This window comes from Lithobates pipiens, unplaced genomic scaffold (assembly GCF_037356315.1).
Source record: "Lithobates pipiens isolate NorthernLeopardFrog02 unplaced genomic scaffold, aLitPip1_a1.2 Scaffold_23, whole genome shotgun sequence".
NCBI classification, from domain to species: domain Eukaryota; kingdom Metazoa; phylum Chordata; class Amphibia; order Anura; family Ranidae; genus Lithobates; species Lithobates pipiens.
Genome location: NW_027507785.1, coordinates 65,845,865 through 65,867,557, shown reverse-complemented (window position 1 = coordinate 65,867,557; position 21,693 = coordinate 65,845,865). Strand labels below are relative to the sequence as shown.

Genomic DNA, 21,693 nt, shown 5'->3' with positions numbered 1-21,693 from the left:
GCCTCGCATGTCATTTGCGGCCTCGCATGTCATTTGCGGCCTCGCATGTCATTTGCGGCCTTGCATGTCATTTGCAGCCTTGCATGTCATTTGCAGCCTTCCATTGCAGCCTTGCATGTCATTTGCAGCCTTCCATTGCAGCCTTGCATGTCATTTGCAGCCTTGCATGTCATTTGCAGCCTTCCATTGCAGCCTTCCCAGTCATTTGCAGCCTTCCCAGTCATTTGCAGCCTTCCCAGTCATTTGCAGCCTTGTTGGTTTCTTTTGCAGGCTTTCCGTTTAAAAATGGAACCACCGAGATGCAGAGCGGATATCCGGTGTATCTCGGCGGCGCTCGGTAGCTCTCAGCTGTTTTCGGCTGCACCCGGCGGCTTTCGGCTGTTCTCACCAGCTTCCGAAAATAGGCGAAAGCTACCGAGACCGGCAGAAAAGGCAGAAGTGCTCACAATCGGGGGGGGGGGGGGGGGGAAATCGGCGTATAACACGCACCCACGATTTTCCCCTGATTTTAAGGGGAAAAAAGTGTGTTATATGCCGATAAATATGGTACAAAAAAAAAAAAATTTTATTTCATCATAAATTTAGGTCAATATGTATTATGCTACATATTTTTTTGCTTAAATAAGTCACAATAAGTGTATATTGATTGGTTTACGTGAATGTTATAGCGTCTACAAACTATGGCGCAGTTTCTACTGACCCCTAATGATCTTCCATTCGGTCGGGCACTGGCAGTAAGTTATTCAGACTGTCCGGGGATCTGGTAGGGAGGTAATAATTCTTCATATTTGGTGTGTTCCTGAGAAGTGTTTTGCAGTATCAGTGATAATAGGAAATGCCTTTTGATACGTGGGAGTAATTATCGCTGGGAACGTGGCATCAGATCAGATGGCTGCCGCTCGTTTAATGAGAATTTTTTTTTTTTTTTGGGTTTCCAGGGATACGACATCAGCTTCCTGATCACAAACTTCCACACGGAGCAAATGTACAAACACAAGCTGGTGGACTTTGTCATTCATTTTATGGAGGAGATCGACAAGGAGATCAGCGAAATGAAGCTGTCAGTCAATGCCAGAGCTCGTATCGTAGCCGAGGAATTCCTAAAGAATGTAAGCAAGTTTTGATTTGAATCGGGAGGGCCGGGGAATGGGTGGTCTGTACGAACGATGGGCCCCATGTTGTGTTCTAGGCTGGTAAAGAAATGTGAATCTTGGCACGGTCTGCCACTCAAGCTGTTTTTTTCTTGGGAACTGTAAACAAGTAGCCTAAGCCCTCCACACTGTATGCGGCTTTGAAATCAAAGTGCCCCTGCCCATTGAAATCAACGGGCAGCGTCACTTTTAACCCTTTATCGGCCACTAGCGGGGGTTAAAAGCTCCCCGCTAGTGGCCAAAAAAGTGATGCTAAAAATGGCGGCACTTTACCGCTGAGGCCCCCCCAACGCCCCAGTGTGAAAGGGCTCTAAGTGTTGTGAAGAAAACATTGAAATCTAAGCTCTTCCCTATTTCTGTTACATTGGAATCTTAGCAGCTTGCCAGTCCTCTGATGGTAACACACAGCAAGCAGTCATTCCTGAGCTGTTGGAAATCCACTAAAACCCAACATTAGAGTCTTCTCTGAGATCTTTGAGATGGAATAATTTTCACATTTGTAAAGCTTGGAGAGATCCTAGAGAACTTTTTTATAAAGCAATTTAGCTGCCTGTTAAGAATATGTAAATAATTGCATGCCCATAGTCTGGGCACAAATGCACTTTAAAGAGGAACTGCAGTCTGCTCACATAATTTGTAATAAATACATCTTTGCCATTCTGAAGCTTCCCTCCAACCACTTTTACATATTAGTTTAGTTTCAAAAGATCTTTATTTGAAAGGCATAAATTGTACAGAAATGGTACGAAAGTAAACGGGTGGAGTCAAAGTATATAACATAGAGAATATTGCATCTCAAAGCTCTGCGGTAAGAGTACAGCGAGAGAAGACGACATGCTAGTATGGAAACCTAAACCAGTTTTGAATTGTTCATAAAACCATTAACATATTTATGACATTGTAAAAGTATAGTCTAAGACCCCATTCACACCTGAGCGTTTTGTAGCTTGACGCCTGAAGCTACAAAACGCTGGAGGGGAAAAAATCAATTATTCTCAATGGAGATGGTTCACATCTCCACTCCAAGTCGCCTGAAGCCCTACGCCTGAAGCTCAAACAAGTTCCGGACCCGCGAATCGGGCTGATTTGGGCGTTTTTCTTCTTTTAACATTGGTGACCTTTTGCCCTGCACAAATTCGCGACAAATCGCGGTAAAAAACGCCGCACATCGCGGTAAAAACGCAGCAAAAAACGCTTGAAAACGCTACGCTCAAGTGTGAATGCAGCCTTAGTGTACATGAATACTTAGTGTTGTTTGCCCGTGTTTCGATGTAACCTGTAGGGATGTTCTCAGTCCAACTTTTCCTACTCAAGCTTTCTTGTTGAGATCTGTCAGTCTACTGTGCGGGAGATGATCGCTCCCCGTGTAGTTGCGGCCAACGGGCCCCTAACAACCAGTACGGGGATTGTGGGTCTGGGAAGGTCGGGTGTGTTGGCTGACTGGAAGCTGTATTACGACAGTGAAAACTAATAAAATAAAAAACAAAAAACAAAAAAAAAAGGGAAATAAAGGGATCTCATAAAATGGAGTAGAAAGGAGGAGAAGGAACGAGTAGGGGAAGACCCCATAGATGTGGGGGAAAGGGGTTAAAGCGGAGGTCCACCCTAAAGTGGACCTTCCGCTCATTGGAACCCTCCCCCCCCTCCGGCGCAACAATTGGCACCTTTCAGGGGGGAGGGGGGTGCAGATACCTGTACAGTACAGGTATCTGCACCCACTTCCGGGATAGCTCTCTGCGGAAAGGGGCGTAGATTCCGCCCCTTTCCGCAAGTGCCCCGCTGCCTGCTGGGAAACACACGGATCCCAGAGGCAGCGGGGACCATCCTTATTGCGCAGCGCGACTCGCGCATGCGCAGTAGGGAACCGGGAAATGAAGCCGAAAAGGCTCCATTTCCTGATTCCCATACCCAAGATGGCGGCGGCAGCACCCGAGAGACGATCTAGAGATCGGCTTCGGGTGCCGACATCGCGGGCGCGCTGGACAGGTAAGTGTCACTATTTTAAAAGTCAGCAGCTGCAGTATTTGTAGCTGCTGGCTTTTAAAAAAAAAAAAAAAAAAAAGCCGAGTCCCGGCAGACTCCCGCTTTAAGGGTGGCTTTATCCTCCTCCTCTGGCTTCAGGCTGATCGTTCAGGCAACTAATCGGGTCATTAGCTGGGGATATTCGACCGTTGCGATAAAATGATGCCAGCCAGACCAAATTTTTATAAATTTAGAAGTTGTCTTCTTGGCTGAATGAAAAAGCTCTTCCATCTCAGCGATCGTATTTATGTTTGATCCAGGCCGCTATCGTAGGAGGGTTGGGGGAGCGCCAACAGGCTGGAATACATATCTTAGCTGCATTTACCATATGCATTGCCAATGATCTATGATATGCTGACCTTGAGGTGGATGAGTGATTTAAAAAGTAGTTGGGCTGGGGAGTAATCAATCGGAAGAGTTATTTGGGTTGTGCGGTGGTGGACCTCTTTCCTTATCCTGAGTTGGGTAAGGGAGCAAGACCACCATATGTGTAGAAGGGGAGCCTACGTCTTGCGAGCTTCGCCAATATATGGGGGAAATTGTTGGAGAGCTTATTCAGTCAGAAAAGTGTTTTGTACAATTTGGAAAAGAGTTCGAAGCCATTCTCCTGTGCCGATACACTTATGAATGCATGTATAGGTGTGCTTCCAGTCTTTCTCTGTAAAGTCTCTTTGCATATTATTTGATATAAACTGTGATTCTGTACTTGCCAAATATGCTGCAGAAATCTCCCTCCACTGAGTCTGGCAGCAACCATTTTAACTGTGGGCAGCTGAAGCTGCTGCCTGTTCACTTCCTGAATTTACACAGAGGCACACCTGCAGCTCTCTTGCCCATCTTATGACTCAAACCCCCTCCCTTCCTGGCAAACTCTCAGGAGAGTGGGAGAGAGAGCTGTGCATGATATCATAAGCCTAGGCTGATTACCAGACAAGAAACAGGAAGTGGGCTGTGTAAGGTATGTACTGGCAGAAAAAAAAGTTTTACTATCAAAAGTTAAAACAACAAGGGCAGAAGATTTAATAGATGGATACATAGTAGGTGAGGTTGAAAAAAAGACACAAGTCCATCCTACGTGTGTGATTATAGGTCAGTATTACATTGTATATCTCTGTATGTTACGGTTGTTCAGGTGCTTATCTAATAGTTTCTTGAAACTATCAATGCCCCTCACTGAGACCACCACCTGTGGAAGGGAATTCAACATCCTTGCCGCTCTTACCGTAAAGAACCCTCTACGTAGTTTGAGGTTAAACCTCTTTTCTTATAATTTTATTGAGTGGCCACGAGTCTTGTTAAACTCCCTTTTGCGAAAAAGTTTTCTCCCTATTGTGGGGGTCACCAGTACGGTATTTGTATATTGAAATCATATCCCCTCTCAAGCGTCTCTTCTCCAGAGAGAATAAGTTCAGTGCTCGTAACCTTTCCTCATAACTAATATCCTCCAGACCCTTCATCAGCTTTGTTGCCCTTCTTTGTACTCGCTCCATGGAAAGTTGAAAAAAATTACTAAAGTTCCACTTTAAATGCTAATTCTTAAATATACTCACTTCTGTGTGATCATTGGGGATGTTTTGATCCTTTTCCCCTCTTAAGCTTAGAATCAGAATTGACAGGAGTTTAAAAATAACCTCAGAAGTCACTTTATAAACCTTTTTAGAGCTGGTCCCAATATTTAATGGAGAAGTGTGGCCAAAGCTCTTTTGGCTCTATATCTCCTGAGGGTCACAGGGGTGCACTTAGTTCTGCACTCCTGTGTACTAGATTCAGCCGACAGCGGGGTAAAGTCTTCTGCCGGCTGACGTCACTCTCCCATTCATGCTCTGGAGAGATCCCAGCTTTAAAGTGGTAGTGGCCTATACTGAGGCTTACCTGTAGGTACTGTGAATATCTCCTAAACTTGCACAGTTTAGGAGATATTCAGCGTGCATGCATCCAATGACATCATCGGTACATACTCTCTGAAGGTCCGGACCTTCTGGCGGCCGCGAGCCCAGAAAGAAGACCTGGGGGAAGATGTCAGCTGTCTCAGCGGTGACATTGCGGCACTGGATTCTAAGGTACGTTTTCTCCTAAAGTGCTAGTATGCGATGCATACTAGCACATTATGACATTGCCTTGCAGGGATTTTTTTATTTTATTTTATTTTTTAAAGCACCAGCGGTTTACTACCACTTTAAAGTCAGTATCCACCAAGATGCCTGGACTGGCAGCTGGCTAAACATGACATATTTTATTTTTAGCAAAGACCCTAAAGCGGCGCTTCTCAACTCCTGTCCCCGGGACCCACTAACAGGCCAGGTTTGCAAGATAACGGAAATATATCACAGGTGATATCATTTGCTGCTCAGCGATTGCAGTTTTCTAGTCTGCATCTCCCCAAGGTAACACTTAAATTCTGGCATGTTAGTGGGTCCCGAGGACTGGAGTTGAGAGCCACTGCCCTAGAGAATAAAATGGCGATTGTTGCAATTTTTTTATGTCGCACAGCAGTATTTTTGGAAATAATACTGCTGGATCCCCTGGACAGCTCAGTGTCTTTTTATTAAAAGTCAGCAGCTACAGGATTTGTAGCTGCTGACTTATAATCTTTTTAATAGGCTGATTCGCACCAGCAGCCTTGAGATCCTGGCACATCACACTTGCAAGTGGTGTGAATGGGACCTAATACTCTTTCACTAACTAGCTGGAACTATCTATAGGTAGAATTTCTGACTGCCCTGATATGCGTTTCTTCTCCTGGTCAGTGACTATTTAAAGTGGTTGTAAACTCTCCCCCACAACTTTTGTCCCATGTAAATCGGCATAAAAACCCTAATTAACACTGCTTGTAGATATCTCCTTACTTAGTATTGTTATCCTATTTGTTCTTTAGAATGACGTCACTGAGCATGCCCAGATCTCCCCTGATTTACGGCACACTCTATGTACTTTGTCTATCTGTTATCAGGACTTCCTACGGCACAACACTAAACTCCCAGGAGGCTGCATAATCATTCAGAGCTTAGTCCTACACACCACGTGACATCACATGCAGTGTAAACCTGGCAATTACTGCAGTTTTATCAGCTGAAGCTGATAAGACTGACACGGGCAAACATTAGACAATCAGGCACAAGTAAATACTATGAAATAAAACAAGTCGGCTATGAACAGGGAAGCAGGGTTGCCATAGAAATGATTCAGAAGGAGGCTTGGTTAACAGTACAGGAAGTGCTCCATGTAAGGGCAGAAATGCACTCCACTGTGGACTCAGAAAACAATACTTAAGATGGTGCTGCCTAACCACTGGAAACAAGTAATATGCAATTTGGGCTGGATTACAGTGGCTGTAGTTTAATTACTTATTATAATGGACTAAATGAAAAGAAGCATCAGAGTGGGAGAGTTTACTTCCTCTTTAAAACCAACGGGTGCACAAAACAGCCAGGCAACTAGCATTTTAAGAACGGGACCTGCAGCATCAGGTTTATAGTACTTATTTGCCATTGTTGGCAGTATAGAGAACATTATAGTTTGTTGCTTTTTTTTTTTTTTTTTTTTCTAACAACCTGTTTTGTTTTATTTTTGCAGTTTTAATAACCGTGTCTGGACGGCGGATGTGACTCCCTCATTTTTTGCTCCTGGATCTCTGCATCGCTGGCCCTCAGGGGCGGGGAATTAAAGGGCCGAGGGAGGGGGCTTGCATTTGGGTGCAGAGTAAAGGAAATCGGTGAATGTCTGTCAAACCTCAGGGGGAAAATGTACACGGCATTTACCTTCATTCCAAATTCCCCCACAGGATGGGACAGAATATTTTTATTGTTATTTTGAGAGAGAAAAAAAAAATGTGCTTGTCTCAATCTGTAATCTTCCTTTTTTTTATTTTTTAATATTGCTTTTTTTTTTTTTTTGTTTTTTCTTTATCGCAGTCTTTACAGAGAAGGTCATTTTAAAGTGATTTTCAGTAAGTGCCCACAGCTGGAACCTTCAGTCACATTGAAGGGGCTCCTCTCGAGTGCATTATCAGCTCTTGCTGCTTCCCCCTCCCCCCTCCAACAACCCCCTCAGTGATATAATATTATTTTTTTTTTATATATAAACTCGGCCAAGGATCAAACTCGAAATACACAGCCTGGTGCATGTATTATTGGCAGCGGGCCCATCTTCTTACTCCTTGACAGGTCCATTAGCGAGAGCACGACCGTTTTTACTTACAAGACTGCCAGAGGTACTGTATTTAAAGGTGTATATTCTCCCGGCGGTCTCTACAGGGTGGCCTCCCTCCCCGGCTCATTCAGAGGAGAGATCTCGGGACCGCTGTGCTGTCGCAGGTCAGAACACACCTTCCTAGTTCACTCCGGACTTTTGCCAAATCATGCGGTTTTCTCTGAAACTGTAAATGCTAATTTTCAGAGCTTTTTTTTTTTTTTTTTTTTTTTGTCTCCCCCCTACGAGAATTGGGAATCTGAAAAAAAAAAAATCTATATCCTCTATATCTTCTGCTTTTTTTGCACTTCATGTAGATTTTTCTTATTCAAAAATAAAGCCTTTTTGTCCTGTCTCCTATTACTGCAAGTCTGTTTATTTAAAGGGACGCTCCTTTTGAAAGGTAAAAATATGCATTTTAAAGCTGGCATAAACAAACTGTCTAGATGGAAGATTTGTGTGCATTCTTAATACTTGGTGTATTTTTTATTTTTTTTTCTAGATCTGTGTAGGAATTCAGTGTGAAACAACTCTTATCTTGTGCCCATTGTGCAGGTGTTTCCTGTAATAAAGACCGCTCACTGCTGCTGCTCTCGCCTTGTGCAGGGGGACTGGTCTTGTCTCCGCCCCCCTCCTGTAGATCGCCTCCCACAGCTCCGCTCTCTGCACAGGTGGTTATTATACTGGATTTACACTCATCGGCTACTTTATTAGGAAAAAATATCAAATGTGTGATACTGCGCTGTTCCAAAGTGATTGAAAAAACACAAACCAAATGTTATATCTGCTGCAACTAGGCCCTTGTACACACGGTCGGACATTCCGACAACAAAATCCATCGGATTTTGTCCGAAACTTGTGTTGCATGCACACGGTTGGACAAAGTTGTCAGAAAATCCGATCGTACGTAACGTGATGACGTTATTTCGTTAGGACGGGACTACGATCAGGATAGTAGCCAATAGCTTTGGTCTATTTGATCTGAGCATGCGTGGCAGTTTGTTTGATCGGAATCCTCTACACACAATCGGACAAAGTCCGATCGGATCATGCTGTCGGAAAGTTTTATAGCCCAGCTCTAAAACTTTGTCGGTCGGATATTCCGACGGAAACAGTCCGATGGAGCCCACACACAGTCGGATTATCCGACACAACACGGTCCGATCGGACATTTTCTGTCGGAATGTCCGACCGTGTGTACAAGGGCTTAGATATGCGAGATACACACACTAAACAAAACGTTATAATTTTTTTTTTTTTTTTTTTTTTTTTTTTAGCTGCGCTGAAAAAAACAACAAATACGTGATAACAGCTGGTCATGCTGAAAAAATTAAATGCGAGTGAACCAGTCAATCAAACTAATATAGTGATGTAGCCTAAAAACAACAACAACAACAACAACAAAAAAACCTGAATGACAAAGTCCAAAATAGTGCAAATTCAATGTTCCACCAGATGCGATTAATAAAGGAGGATCCTTAGCGCTTCTATTTACTAGTGACATAACACAGTAGCACCCAAGAAGCCGTGACAGGATACGATAGGAAAGGTCCTCCACCACCGATAACACTACCGCTTACTAGACTCAAGGATCTCTTTTTAGGGAGATTTCCAACAGCCTGTGGCTCTTTTCCCCAGCCAGGGTTTCTGTATAGGGCCAGGAGAGTGGTCCCTGCTACGCCGTATCTGATGGTATCCGAAGGTTAGGCAATGCTCACCCCCCATGCAAGAGACAGAGAAGCCTCCATAGTGTAACTCTTAAAACTTTTTTTATTTTAGAAACCTAAAATAATGCACTTACAAATTCCTCTTCGTTCAAAAAGCCTCTCAAATATCGAGCCGGCCAGCTCTCGATCGCTGCCTGTGACTTCCGGGACCAGCGCAGTATGTGGTGTGACGTCCTGGGGAGGAGCGGCTTTACTGACGTTTTATCAGTGGTATGGGGCCGCTAGCGGGCGTGGTTTTACCCCCATGCTAGTGGCAGAGAAAGGGTTAAAACCACAGCAGAGCGATTCTGCACTGGCACTTTGCCGGTGGTATAGCCGCGCTGCCCCATTCATTTCAATGGGAAGGAGTGGTGTATACACCGCTCCAAAGATGCTGCTAGCAGGACTTTTTTTTACCGTCCTGCCAGCGCACCACTCCAGTGTGAAAGCCCTCGGGAGTGTGTGGAGCGGCTCTTTCAGGGCGCTTTGCAGGTGCTATTTTTAGTGCTGTAGCACCTGCAAAGTGCCCCAGTGTGAAAGGGGTCTTGGGGACCCCCTTTTGCCTTCAGAACTGCCTTTATTCTTTATGGAATAGATTCAACATGGTGTTAAACGTTCCTCAGAGATTTTGGTCCATAGTGACGTGATGGCATCACACAGTTGCTGCAGATTTGTTGGCTGCACATCCATGATGCGAGTGTCCCATTCCACCACATCCCAAAGGTGCTCTATTAGTGCTCTATTGGATGAGATGTGGTGAGTGTGGAGGCCATTGGAGGACAGGGACCTCATTGTCCAGTGGTGAGATGATTGGAGCTTTGTGACATGGGGCATTATCCTGCTGGAAGGAGCCATCAGAAGATGGGGACACTGTAGTCATAAAACGATGGACATGGTCAGCAACAATACTCAGGTAGCTGTGGTGTTTGAATGATGCTCAATTGGTACTAAGGGACCCAAAGTGTGCCAAGAAAATATCCTCCACATCATTACACCACCACCAGTTTGAGCTGTTGATACAAGGCAGGATGGATCCATGCTTTCATGTTGTTTACACCAAATTCTGAGCCGACCATCTGAATGTCACAGCTTGAATCGAGACTTCTCAGTCCAGGCAACATTTTTCCAATCTTCTATTGTCCATTTTTGGCGAGTCTGTGCGAATTGTAGCCTCAGTTTCCTGTTCTTAGCTGACAGAAGTGGCACCCGGTGTGGTCTTTTGCTGCTGTAGCCCATCTGCTTCAAGGCTCGATGTTTTGTGCATTCTGAGATGGTATTCTGCATACGTTGGTTGTAACGAGTGGTTATTTTGAGTTACTGTTGCCTTTCTATCATCTCAAACCAGTTTGCCCATTCTCCTGACATCAACAAGGCATTTTTCCTCCACACAACTGCCGCTCACTGGATATTTTCTCTTTTTTTTGATTCTCTGTAAACCCGAGAGATGGTTGTGTGTGAAAATCCCAGTAGATCAGCAGTTTTAGAAATACTCAGACCAACCCGTCTGACAGCAACTACCAGGGGACGCTGATAAGCCAGTACAACTGGCCCTGTTATACCGGGCCCGGCCACCAGGGGGCCCGATCAATCTGAATAGATTGTAGAAGAAAGAAAAAAAAAAAGTATTTCTCCAACTTCCCCCTTGCTCCTCCCTCAGCAGCTGTTGGACTGCTCTCAGTGAGCCCTCACTGGGGCTACACATCTCAGAGGCAGAAAGGTGGAGCCTGACTGTGAGATCTTGTAGTTTGAGTGGGAGGGAGGGGGTGTGGCCGGCTTGGAGGATGATCATTCCTGACTTCTGGTGCGCACACATGAGCTGCATTATGGTGACAGTGGATCTGGATTCTCGGGACTGCAGGTTAGCCCAGTCACACTAACTCTAATGTAAAGTCTAATGTCTGCTTTTCATGTAGCACAGCTGTCCTGACTGTGAGAAATTGGGTTTTATTACTGCACTGCCATATTTCTCACAGAAGTGCTGCATGAAAAAGGAGATGCCATCAATGTCAGCAAACCCCACTTTTTTTTCTATTTAAATCACTGGATCACTCCATGCCTGGAGCTGAATCACACAGGAACTCACTGTGCGTTCCTGTGCAATTCACATGCAGGTCTGTGCAGTGCAATTTCAAGCTCATTCATTTTGAATGGGCTAAAATTGCAATGCGCAAAAAGTAGTGTAGTGTATGCACTACTTTTTAAAATGCAATGCAACCAGATCACTCGATCCAGGGCTGGCAGGGGCAGGGCAAACTAAGTTGGGAAACCTGCATTTGAGGTTTCATTGACTTTTCATTGACACCTGGTGCAGATCACAAAAACAGTGCATTATTGCGTGCAGGTTGAATTTTACAGGAATCCACAGCACATTTCTTCGCAATTCAGATGCAGCCATGGTGTGAACCGCTCCCTTAGACATATTACTTCTCATTAAAAGTTTAGAATTTTTTATTTATTTTTTAAATGGGCTTAGCTGACATGGCATCTTCTACATGAAAAAGAAGAACTGTTTGACTGTGACAAATTGGACAGTGCAGTTATGAACGCAGCACAGTATCATCTGCATCTTACACACAGTCATTTTAGACTAACCACACCTAATAATTAAGTGTAATTTAAAGTGGTTGTAAACCCTTACAAACCACTTTGACCTACAGGTAAGCCTAGATTAAGGCTTACCTGTAGGTCCCAGCAATATCTCCTAAACCTATATGGTTTAGGAGATATTTGCCCGAAAACGGGCACCGCTGTCTACGGCGCATGCGCCGTAGACAGCGGCGTGCAGGCACACTGAGTGCGGCATTCTCCGCGACGGAGCTGCCGCGCGTGTCGGCTCCCGTGCGCATGCGCGGGAGTGACGTCATAGCGGCTTTGCCGAATGACAGCGGCGGGGGCTGCGAGACCCCACCAACAAGATGGATGCAGCGGACTACAGGGGACAGCGGCGACTTCGCTGGCTCCTGTGTCAGGTAAGTGACACATAATGGACTACTATGCGATGCATAGTAGTCCATTATGCTTTGCCTTTGCAGGGAATGAAAGAGGAAGTAGTTTACTTCATCAGGGTTTACTTCCTCTTTAAACCATGTCCATTTTCCAGCTCCGCGTAGCGCATATTTTTTAATTAGCCATGCCCACAATTTAGCCTTTATGTATACCCTAGCCCCTTTATAGGGGCAGGGCCAGGGGTGGGGCTGAAGGAGGGACCAGGGGTGGGGCTGAAGGGAGCCCCGTCAGGTAGGCTGTACGGGGCCCCATGATTTCTATCAGCGGCCCTGACAACTACTATACCACGTGGGTTCAAAGTTACTTTCTTCCTCTCATTCTGATGCTCGGTTTGACCATTTCTAGATGCCTAAATGCATTGAGTTTCTGCCATTTGATTGACCGATTAGCAATTTGTGTTACCAAGCAATTGAACAGGCATACCAAATAAAGTGGTGAGTGAGTATATTTATTTATTTTTTATTATTATTATTTTTTTTTAGGTAAATCCACTTTTATATTCCTTTACCACCCCCACTCCCTTCTTAATTGTAGGCATGTGAAGCCCACTCATATCTTCTTTCCGGGATAAGGTGCTGCTGGATACCCAGCATGCACCTCCCGATATTGCACACAAGGTGCAATACGTGCATTGTAGTTTAGGTTTCCATAGCAATGGTGGCGTTGGAGGAAGTTCCCGCCTGTTGCTATGTCAACCTGCCACTCAAGACTATACCCCGGAAGAAAGATTGCACTTATCGCCACCTTTGCGTCATTTCCTGTTTGGAAATTACAAGAAGCTACCAGGTGGCGATGCCCACCGACTCCAGGGAATGATGACGCACATCTCCCAGGAGGCGGTGCGCCGGTGGAAATTACGTACCTCGCTGTGCTGGGGATGAACAGGAGGAAGAAAGATTAGCCTTTGGAAACCAGGTAAATGGAGCGAAAAAACAAACAAACCTCCAATGCTTTTTTTAAAATGCTGCAATAAAACCGATGATAACATAAAAATGTGGGCAGAACTCCGCTTTCAACATACGTTTCCTCAGAAAGTATTAATAGTTCACCAACTATCTGGAGTAGCTATTTATTAAAAATGAAATTTTTTTTTTTTTAAAGGTTATAATACCATAAAATTAACTCAAATTGAAGCACCACTATGCTCAATTGGCAGGCTGGTTGTACTGAAGACAATTAAAAAAAAAAAAAAACAGCCTGTCTTTTTTTTCTTTTTTTTTTTCAGTTTTTTTTTTTTGGGGGAGTTTTTTGTTACGATCACCACCAGCAGATATAGCTGTCGCAATACAATAGCTCAGCAAGAACACAGTCAGTGCTGATGGGGCAATCAAGCTATTTTATTTCCTTTTAACCCCTGGTCCAGCCTTAAGATGCTCTTTTATACCCAATCATGTTACTGGCCTGTTGCAAAATGTTCTTCCAGCTCTTCCTTGTTCCTGGCACTTACTTTGCTGGGTTTTTTTCTGCCCTGCCCCAATTTTTTTGAGATGTGTTGCTGCTCTAAATTTAAATTTTTATTTTATTTTTTTTCATAAAATGGTAATTTTTTTCTCAGTTTAAACGTTAGATATGTTTTCTATTGTGAATAAAATATGGGATTTGCAAATCATTGCATTCTGTTTTTAACCACTACAATACGGGGCACTTTCACCCCCTTCCTTCCCAGCCCAATTTTCAGCTTTCATCACTCTAGCGCTTTCAATGACAATTGCGCGGTCATGCTACACTGTACCCAAATTAAATGGTTATCATTTTGTTCGCATAAATAGAGCTTTATTTTGGTGTTATTTATTCACGACTCCGTTTTTTATTTTTTGCGATATAAGCGCAAAAAAGCGGAAATTTGGAAAAGAAAACAATATTTTCTTTTTTCTATTTGAAAAGAAATCCAACAAAATCTAATTTTCTCATAAATTTAAGCCAAAATGTATTCTGCTACATGTTTTTGGTAAAAAAAATTCAGTTAAGTGTATAATAATTGGTTTGTGTGATCACGGACATATGTACGCAAATGATCATGTACATATGTGTGCAGGTGATCACGTACATATGTGTGCAGATAATCATTGAGACATGTGATTTTAGTGGGACATATGTGGGGGACATGTTTTTATTATTGGGGACATGTGTTTTTATTATTTGGGGACATGTATGTTTTGGGGACAAGTGTGTTTTGGGGACATATGTGGGGACTGTGTTTGTACTGTGTGGTGTGTTGACACTAGACTGATGATCAGTGAGTAAAAAGCTGTAAAAAACAGCTCATACTCACTGATCATCAGCCGGCTGCAGCGATCTGCTCTCCTCTCCTCAGCGATGACTTCCGTGTGAGGAGAGGAGAGCCGATTGCCTAGCAACCGGCTGTTTGTTTACATCACATGACGGCCGTGATTGGACACGGCTGTCATGTGATCAGGATGGCCAATCACAGAGCCCTCCTGCCGATCTGAGATGTGCCGTGTCTGGGTGACACGAGCACATCGGGATCGCGCCGCTGCGCGGGCACGCGCGTGCGCGATCCCGCTACTTCTGAAGGACGTTCCTGAACGGCCTATCAGGAGTAGACGGCTCCCACCCGGCCGTATATATGCATTGGCCGGGTGGGAAGTGGTTAATGTAGATTTTACAGTGTCCCAACTTTTTTGCAATTGAGGTTGTACAGTTAATATTTTTTTGGGATGGAACTGTCCTAAGCCCGGTTCACACTGAATGCGGCTTTGAAATTCCGCTACTTCAGCACGATTTCAGAGACCGAGGTCCGTGCAATTTCATGTGTGGCTTGCTGACATCTGCGCAACTTCATGCACAGATGTCTATGCAAGTCGCACATGAAATCGCCAATAATAGTGCAGGAGCGTTTTTCTAAATCGGCGCAAGTTGGCGTCACAATAGGCACAAATAGAGTGCAACTTGTCATGCAATTTTTCAACTGTCAAATCATATCACAAGTCGCAACGGTGTGAACGAAGCCTAAAGTGCTATGAGTATAATCAGATTGATACCATCAAACCATAAATTTACTCCAAATGGGAGCACCATTAAGAAAATGTTTAAATATATTTCATATTCAAAAAAAAATATACAGATATTGTATTATAAAACAGATCACTAAACCATTACTAGGCCAGTGGCTAAAGCAATGGAAAGGCTCACACAGAAACCAGCAGGATGAATGCACAAGCAAATTCCATTGGCAGGTGATTGGGGTCTAGCTGAGGCACGGAATCTAAGCACTAACCGATCTTCGCCAGAACTCCTGATGGTGGAGATGGGTTTTGCTGCATGCCTTCAGGATTGCCCCACAAGGAGGTGAGCAAACTGGGGGTCTGGTAGCAGATAGGCATCAAGCAGAAACGTAGCCAGTAAAGGTCAGCAGCAAATGGTTGCAGGTAGCTGGCAACTCCATGTCCATAGCCAAATGTAAAAAGATACAAGGGCCGATGCATTTTGGCACACCAGTGCTGTGCCCAAGGTGGTGTGCTGAAACGCACCAGTCCTTGTATCTTTTTACATGTACCAATAAACATTTACATTTGGATATGGACATGGGGCTTCTGGCTTTTGCTATTTTGACTGTTGCTTAAATGTTGTCCAGAGGACACAACAGCCTAAGCACTCTATCGTGGATTCTACTTCTATACTCGGGAGACTCCCTTGGTGAGAGCACTACATTCCTTTTCATTTATCAAGCAGAGGCATAGTTGAGGAACATGCTAAAATTTGTTAATGAAAATGTGGATGGCAGCAGCAATGTAAGGAGCAAGATACTGCCTGGAGAGAGCACAATAATCTGGCAAACGGGAAGTGCAATGGCAAGGCCTAAATAGGAAATTCATGGGAGGAGCAAATAGTTCAAGGTTCACCAGGAACAAGATGGAAAGTAGGTTTGTTCAAGAGTTTCAGCATCTATGGCTCAGCAAGAAGAGCTACTGCCGGAAAGAGCTGAGGGCCTGGGTTCAAATCCCGACAGTAGGTAATGTATTCTGGTGTGTAGGCACTTGTGGGCGCCCACTATGTTGTGCCAATGGTGGTTTCACATTTTGAAAGTAGATCCAAATTCCTAAAATAAGCTTTAGCATGCTAATGTAATTTTAAAAAAGATGGTTACAATCTATTTTTTTTTTTTTTTTTTTTATCTGCGGCTTTCATAAAAAAAAAATATATATATATATATATATATCTCTGGTGATACTGCTAATGAAGGTCCATGTCCAGGCCCCTGCTGTGTGACAACTGTTACCTAATTGTGCTCCCCTGGTGGAGATTACAAGGGGCCAAGCCGACACATTGGGCAAGTTTTGTCCACTGTTGTCACTATAAGGAAGCCGGTCCAAATCTATGATGTGCAGCCGAAACTGGAGCGAGTGTATGTAGACCGGAAGGGGCTGCAGGAGATCAGCAGCACTGAGATACGACTAAAGCCCCATACACACGATCGGACTTTGTACAAGCTTTCCCGTGGACTTTTGTACAAAGGGCGTGGTCCACAAGTTTGTATTGCATACACACGATCGGACTTTTTGACAACAAACACGAACGTAGTGACGTCACAACGTACTGACGCCACTTCAAAAGAGGACGTTCAATGACTCCAGCGCCACCTTTGGTCAACTTCTGTATTGTAGTCTGATCTTTTGCATTGGTTCTGAGCATGCGTGTTTGTACCTTGTACAAAAGTCCGATGCTTTTGCATACACACGGTCGGACTTTACTCCATCGGACTTTTGTTGCCAGAAAGTTTGTCCGTTCGCACAGCCAACAAAAGTCAGATGAAAACAGAAAAAGTTTGTCCGGATGTTGCTCCAAAACAGCTAATTTGCATGCATGTTGTCAAAAAGTCCGACCGTGTGTACGGGCCTTAAGAATGAAAAGTGTAAAAAAAAAAAAAAATGTATGGAAAAAAGTCAACCAGGTTGCTGGTTCAAACCTCAACCATGACCAGGGGCGGACTGACCATTGGGCTACTCGGGCACTGCCCGAGGGCCCCATGCCACTAGGGGGCCCCATCAGGGTTGCCAGCCTCAGTAAAACCCAAGATTATAGTTGCCCCACCTCTCCAGTACCTTCTCAGCCAATAGAAACATGTCTGTGTGTACTGTGTGTGTGATATTATACTGTGTGTGTGTTTGTGTATACTATGTGGCCCCATAATCTCTGATTGCCTGGGGGCCCCATAATCTCCTATTGCCTGGGGGCCCCATGAGTTGTCAGTCCGCCCCTGACCATGACACCTCCTGACTGGACTCTGCATGTTCTCCCTGTGCCTGTGTGGGTTTCCTCCGGGGTCTCTTGTCTCCTCCACCCATAGTAAAGACATGCTGCTTAGGGTACTTGCTCATGTTTTGCTTTTTACTGCCTGTCAACTTCATGCTAAACTTTCCCAGCTCTGATAAGGAATTAGAATGGACATTCATAGCATGACTCTTCTGTGACCCAAAACTGGTAGAGCCACACAGCCAGGCAACTACTAGTTTTCACAAGGAACTCTTACTTCCCATACTTTTCAGAAAAAACAACTTCGAAGAGCGTTAGTATTTATACAAGGGTGCCATCTAGTGGAATATATTCTGGATGACAGCCATTGAATAAAATACTGTAAAAATATTGTATTGTAATGTCTGCCCTAATGTTGTAAAGCGCTGCGTAAGCTGTCGGCGCTATATAAATCCTGAATAATAATAAATACAAATAATACCTTATTGCGAACACAAGAGCACTGGCAAATATCTACTAGATTTGAAGCAGCATTAAAATAGGACTATTGTCGATGAGTTTTTTTTTTCTAATCCAGCACCGCCTATGCACTTCCAGAAACCACCCATGCATGGAAAAAATACACTTTAAACCCGAAGGCTGGATTTACACTACAGAACGTGTTCCATAGGAAACCATGTTACATGGACTGTAGTGCAAATCTGCAAAAAGCACTAAAAATGCATAGGTGTGAATCCAGCCTAATGGTGGACATACACGCTTTGATAAATTATTCATTTCTTTTTTGATCGATCTTCAAAGGTGTTTTATCAGGCTGAGGTCAGGACTCTGTGCAAGCTATTCAAGTTCCTCCACCCCAAACTCGCTCATCATTGTCTTTATGGACCTTGCTTTGTGCATTGGTCCAAATCATTTGGTGGAGGGGGGATTATGGTGTGGGGGTTGCTTTTCAGGGGTTGGGCTTGGCCCCTTAGTTCCAATGAAGGGAACTCTTATTGTATAGTTTATTTTTAAAGTTGTACCTACAGGTAAGCCTATAATAAGACTTACCTGTAGGTAAAAAAAATATATATCTCCTAAACGTGTACGATTTAGGAGATATTCCCCATGCAATGAGCCACTGACTGCAGCAGCGCATGGGCACAGGGGATTCTCGGCTGAAAGCCTGGCAGACGCCGGACCCTGCCAGAACGAAGTCTTCAGTGTTCATGCAAAGGAGTGATATTGCGGCTCCAGCCACTCACAGCGCCGGAGCCGCGATAACCTGGAAGACACACCGAGGCATCAGCATACCAAGACATTTTGGACAATTTCATGCTCCCAACTTTGTGGGAACAGTTTGGGGATGGCCCCTTCCTGTTCCAACGTGACTGCCCACCAGTGCATAAAGCAAGGTCCATAAAGACGTGGATGAATGAGTTTGGGGTGGAGGACCTTGACTGGCCTGCACCTCAACCCGATAGAACATCTTTGGGATGATTTGGAGTGGAGACTGTAAGCCAGGCCTTCTCATCCAACATCAGTGCCTGACCTCACAAATGCTCTTCTGGAAGAAAGGTCAAACATTCCCATAGACACACTCCTAAAGCTTGTGGACGGCCTTCCCAGAAGAGTTGGAGCTGTTTATAGATGCAAAGGTTGGATCAACTCAATATTGAACCCTACGGACTAAAACCTCCTACACACGATCAGATTTTGGGACCACCGTTCACTTTTTGTTGCATGCGAGTCTCATTTCGAAAGTGAAGAGGTTACTCACAATTCTCATACGCCAGAATACAACATCAGAAGTATTTTTCATATTACATTAAGATCCCTTTCACACCACACCGCCCATTGCGTCGGCGGTAAAACGCCGCTACTTTTAGCGGCGTTTTACCGCCGGATTTGCGGCGCATTTCGCCCGGTAGCGGGACGCTTTTACCACCCGCTAGCGACCGTGAAAGGGTTAAAACCGCCGGCAATACGCCGCAATAGCAGCGTTTTGCCAACGGTATTACAGCGCTGCCCCATTGATTTCAATGGGGAGTAGCGGTGGAGGAGTGGTAAACACACTGCTCCTTCACCGCTCCAAAGAAGCTGCTGGCAGGACTTTTTTCTGACGTCCTGCCAGCGCACCGCTCCAGTGTGAAAGCCCTCGGGGTTTTCACACTACACACAATGGTGCAGCTTCTTTAGGGCGGATTGCAGGCGCTATTTCTAACGCTATAGCGCCTGCAAAACGCCCTTGGTGTGAAAGGGGTCTAATTGTTTTCTGCCTGTGTACTGCATTTTTTGTCATCTTCTTTCATGTTTATTCATTGTATGGACTGCTTGAACCATACACTATTTTTTATCATATACAATAAATTTGTTAAATTAAAATTCCCAGTTATTAATTGGAGTAACTCTAACCAAGCTGGTATTTATTTATGCTTATACTTATGAATTTTTTCTGAAGAATATAAAATAGCTATTAACCCCTTCATAACCGCGCTAGTGGTTAACCCCCTTCACTGCCAGTGTCATTTAAAAATATTGCTTTTTTTTTTTTTCAAAATTGTCGCTCTTATTTTGTAAGCGCAAAAAAAATAAACCGCAGATGCGATCGAATACCACCAAAAGAAAGCTCTATTTGTGGGGGGAAAAAAAAGAGGTGAATTTTGTTTGGGTACAACGTTACATGACTGCGCAATTGTCAGTTAAAGCGACGCAGTGCCGAATCGCCAAAAAACGGCCCGGTCATTCAGCAGCCAAATCTTCCGGGGCTGGTTAAGGTAAGAATTGAATATTGGAGGCTCCCAGCGTATGCAAGGATATTTCCTGAGATCAATACATATTTACACCTATAATTGAGACAATCGCACATTATACATGAATATCGTGGTGATCAACCGCCAGTTTGTAAAAATAAAATAAAAAAATCTGTGAAGTGTCAGTAAATATCAGTTAAAGCGACGCAGAGCCAAATCGCAAAAAAAATGCTCTGGTCAGGAAGGGGTTAATGAATCAATTATGTTAATATAAGATATATAATGTACTATAGATATGTCCACTACTAAAATAATTTGTCTCCTATCCCGCACATGCTTCATTTAAAGCCCCGCCCCTTTCTGTTCTCTTTTTTTTTTTTAAGTGACGTAGCGCGTTGAATAGTTTTGTGCGTATTCTTTCGTTTCTGAGCATGCGCAGTCTTGCTCTTTTCTGTTTTTTTTTTTTTTTCATGCGAAAACCGTACTATTAAAACGAAAATCAGACGTCGCGTTCACATCCGACAAAAATTTTATAGCCTGCACATTTTGTCGTACGCAAAAAACCGCAATCGGCTCTGGAAAGCACCGTACTAACGATCCGAAAATCGTCAGATCATTCGTCGGAATGAAACTTTACTTTCCGATTTTCGCATGGTGTGTACGGGCCTTAGGACTGGCATTAAAGTTCATGTGCGTGTAAAGGCAGGCGTCCCGATACTTTTGGCAGTATAGTGTATGCCACCCTGGTACTTTAAATCCCGCGTTTCCGTACATGGCGTGGATAGCATTTCGCTTCAATCCTTTTCACTTTTTATTCATCAATAATACAGAACTTCTCCCTAATCGCATTTAAGCGCTTGTTGCGGTGGCGCGGTGCTATACACCACGGGGGTTGTAATGAGTTTACAGGTTGTTATGACACACAAGCTGTCAGTCAGGCCTGCACAGATGGATTACAGGGAAAGCCATCATGTGCTGCAGGAATAGGATTGTGTTGCCCTTGTTGCCCTGGAGACGGCTGCCTGGTGACAGCAAACAGAAGGGGGCGGGGCTTCCCCGGGAGCCTGGCTGTGATGGACAGGGACACTGAGACGTGGGCTCTGCAAGGCAGTGCAGGGGCTCATACACCTGTGTACCTGGGATCAAGCCGCCATCAGAGGGACGCTCCACCAAGCGCGGGCCCTTGCCCATCCCTGCTAGCCCATGCTGGGTAAGAACTCATAATACACTATGACTTTCCTGTACATATTGTCACCTAGAGCATTAAAAGACTGAGGAATGGCATGCATTGCAAATAAGATACATATTCTTCAGGGTTGCCAACCTAACAGCATTTTTTTACTGACACAAGATGGAAAATTTACTGACAGAGCACTTTTTTTTTACTGGCAACCTGAAAAATTACAGAACTCCTATTGAAAACTAGCACAGTGAATATTTGAACAGTATTATTATTATTATTATAAAGCATTTATATAACGCCAACAGTTTGCGCAGCGCTTAACAAAATGAAGGCAGACATTACAATTTAGTACAAGAGGAATCGGAGGGCCTTGCTCTAGAGCTTACAATCTAGGAGGAGTAACATGATATGGAAACACGGACAATAGCCATAAGAATGTAATTTGCCTGATTGCACTTAAAAAGTCAACACAGCATGAAATTGATATTTAC

The 21,693-nt window shown here is 44.1% G+C and overlaps 2 protein-coding genes across 3 annotated transcripts in view; both read left to right on the top strand.

The window, feature by feature from the left end:
• Positions 1 to 7,716, top strand: part of ARPC4 (actin related protein 2/3 complex subunit 4) — a 32,746-nt gene extending 25,030 nt beyond the window's left edge. Inside the window, exons 5-6 of the mRNA XM_077451789.1 lie at positions 939 to 1,109; positions 6,747 to 7,716. Coding sequence (XP_077307915.1) covers positions 939 to 1,109; positions 6,747 to 6,752 — 177 coding nt within the window. The 3' untranslated portion in view covers positions 6,753 to 7,716. The remainder of the gene's footprint in view (positions 1 to 938; positions 1,110 to 6,746) is intronic.
• Positions 7,717 to 7,859: 143 nt separating this feature from the next.
• The window catches only part of TTLL3 (tubulin tyrosine ligase like 3), a 62,658-nt gene continuing 48,824 nt past the window's right edge, over positions 7,860 to 21,693 (top strand). The window contains exon 1 of one of the 2 annotated variants that reach the window (XM_077451786.1): positions 7,860 to 8,032. The gene's annotated coding sequence lies outside the window, so the exon portion shown is untranslated. Of the gene's footprint in view, positions 8,033 to 21,048; positions 21,230 to 21,693 lie in introns of those variants that run through there. The other variant, XM_077451785.1, reaches the window with a different exon arrangement.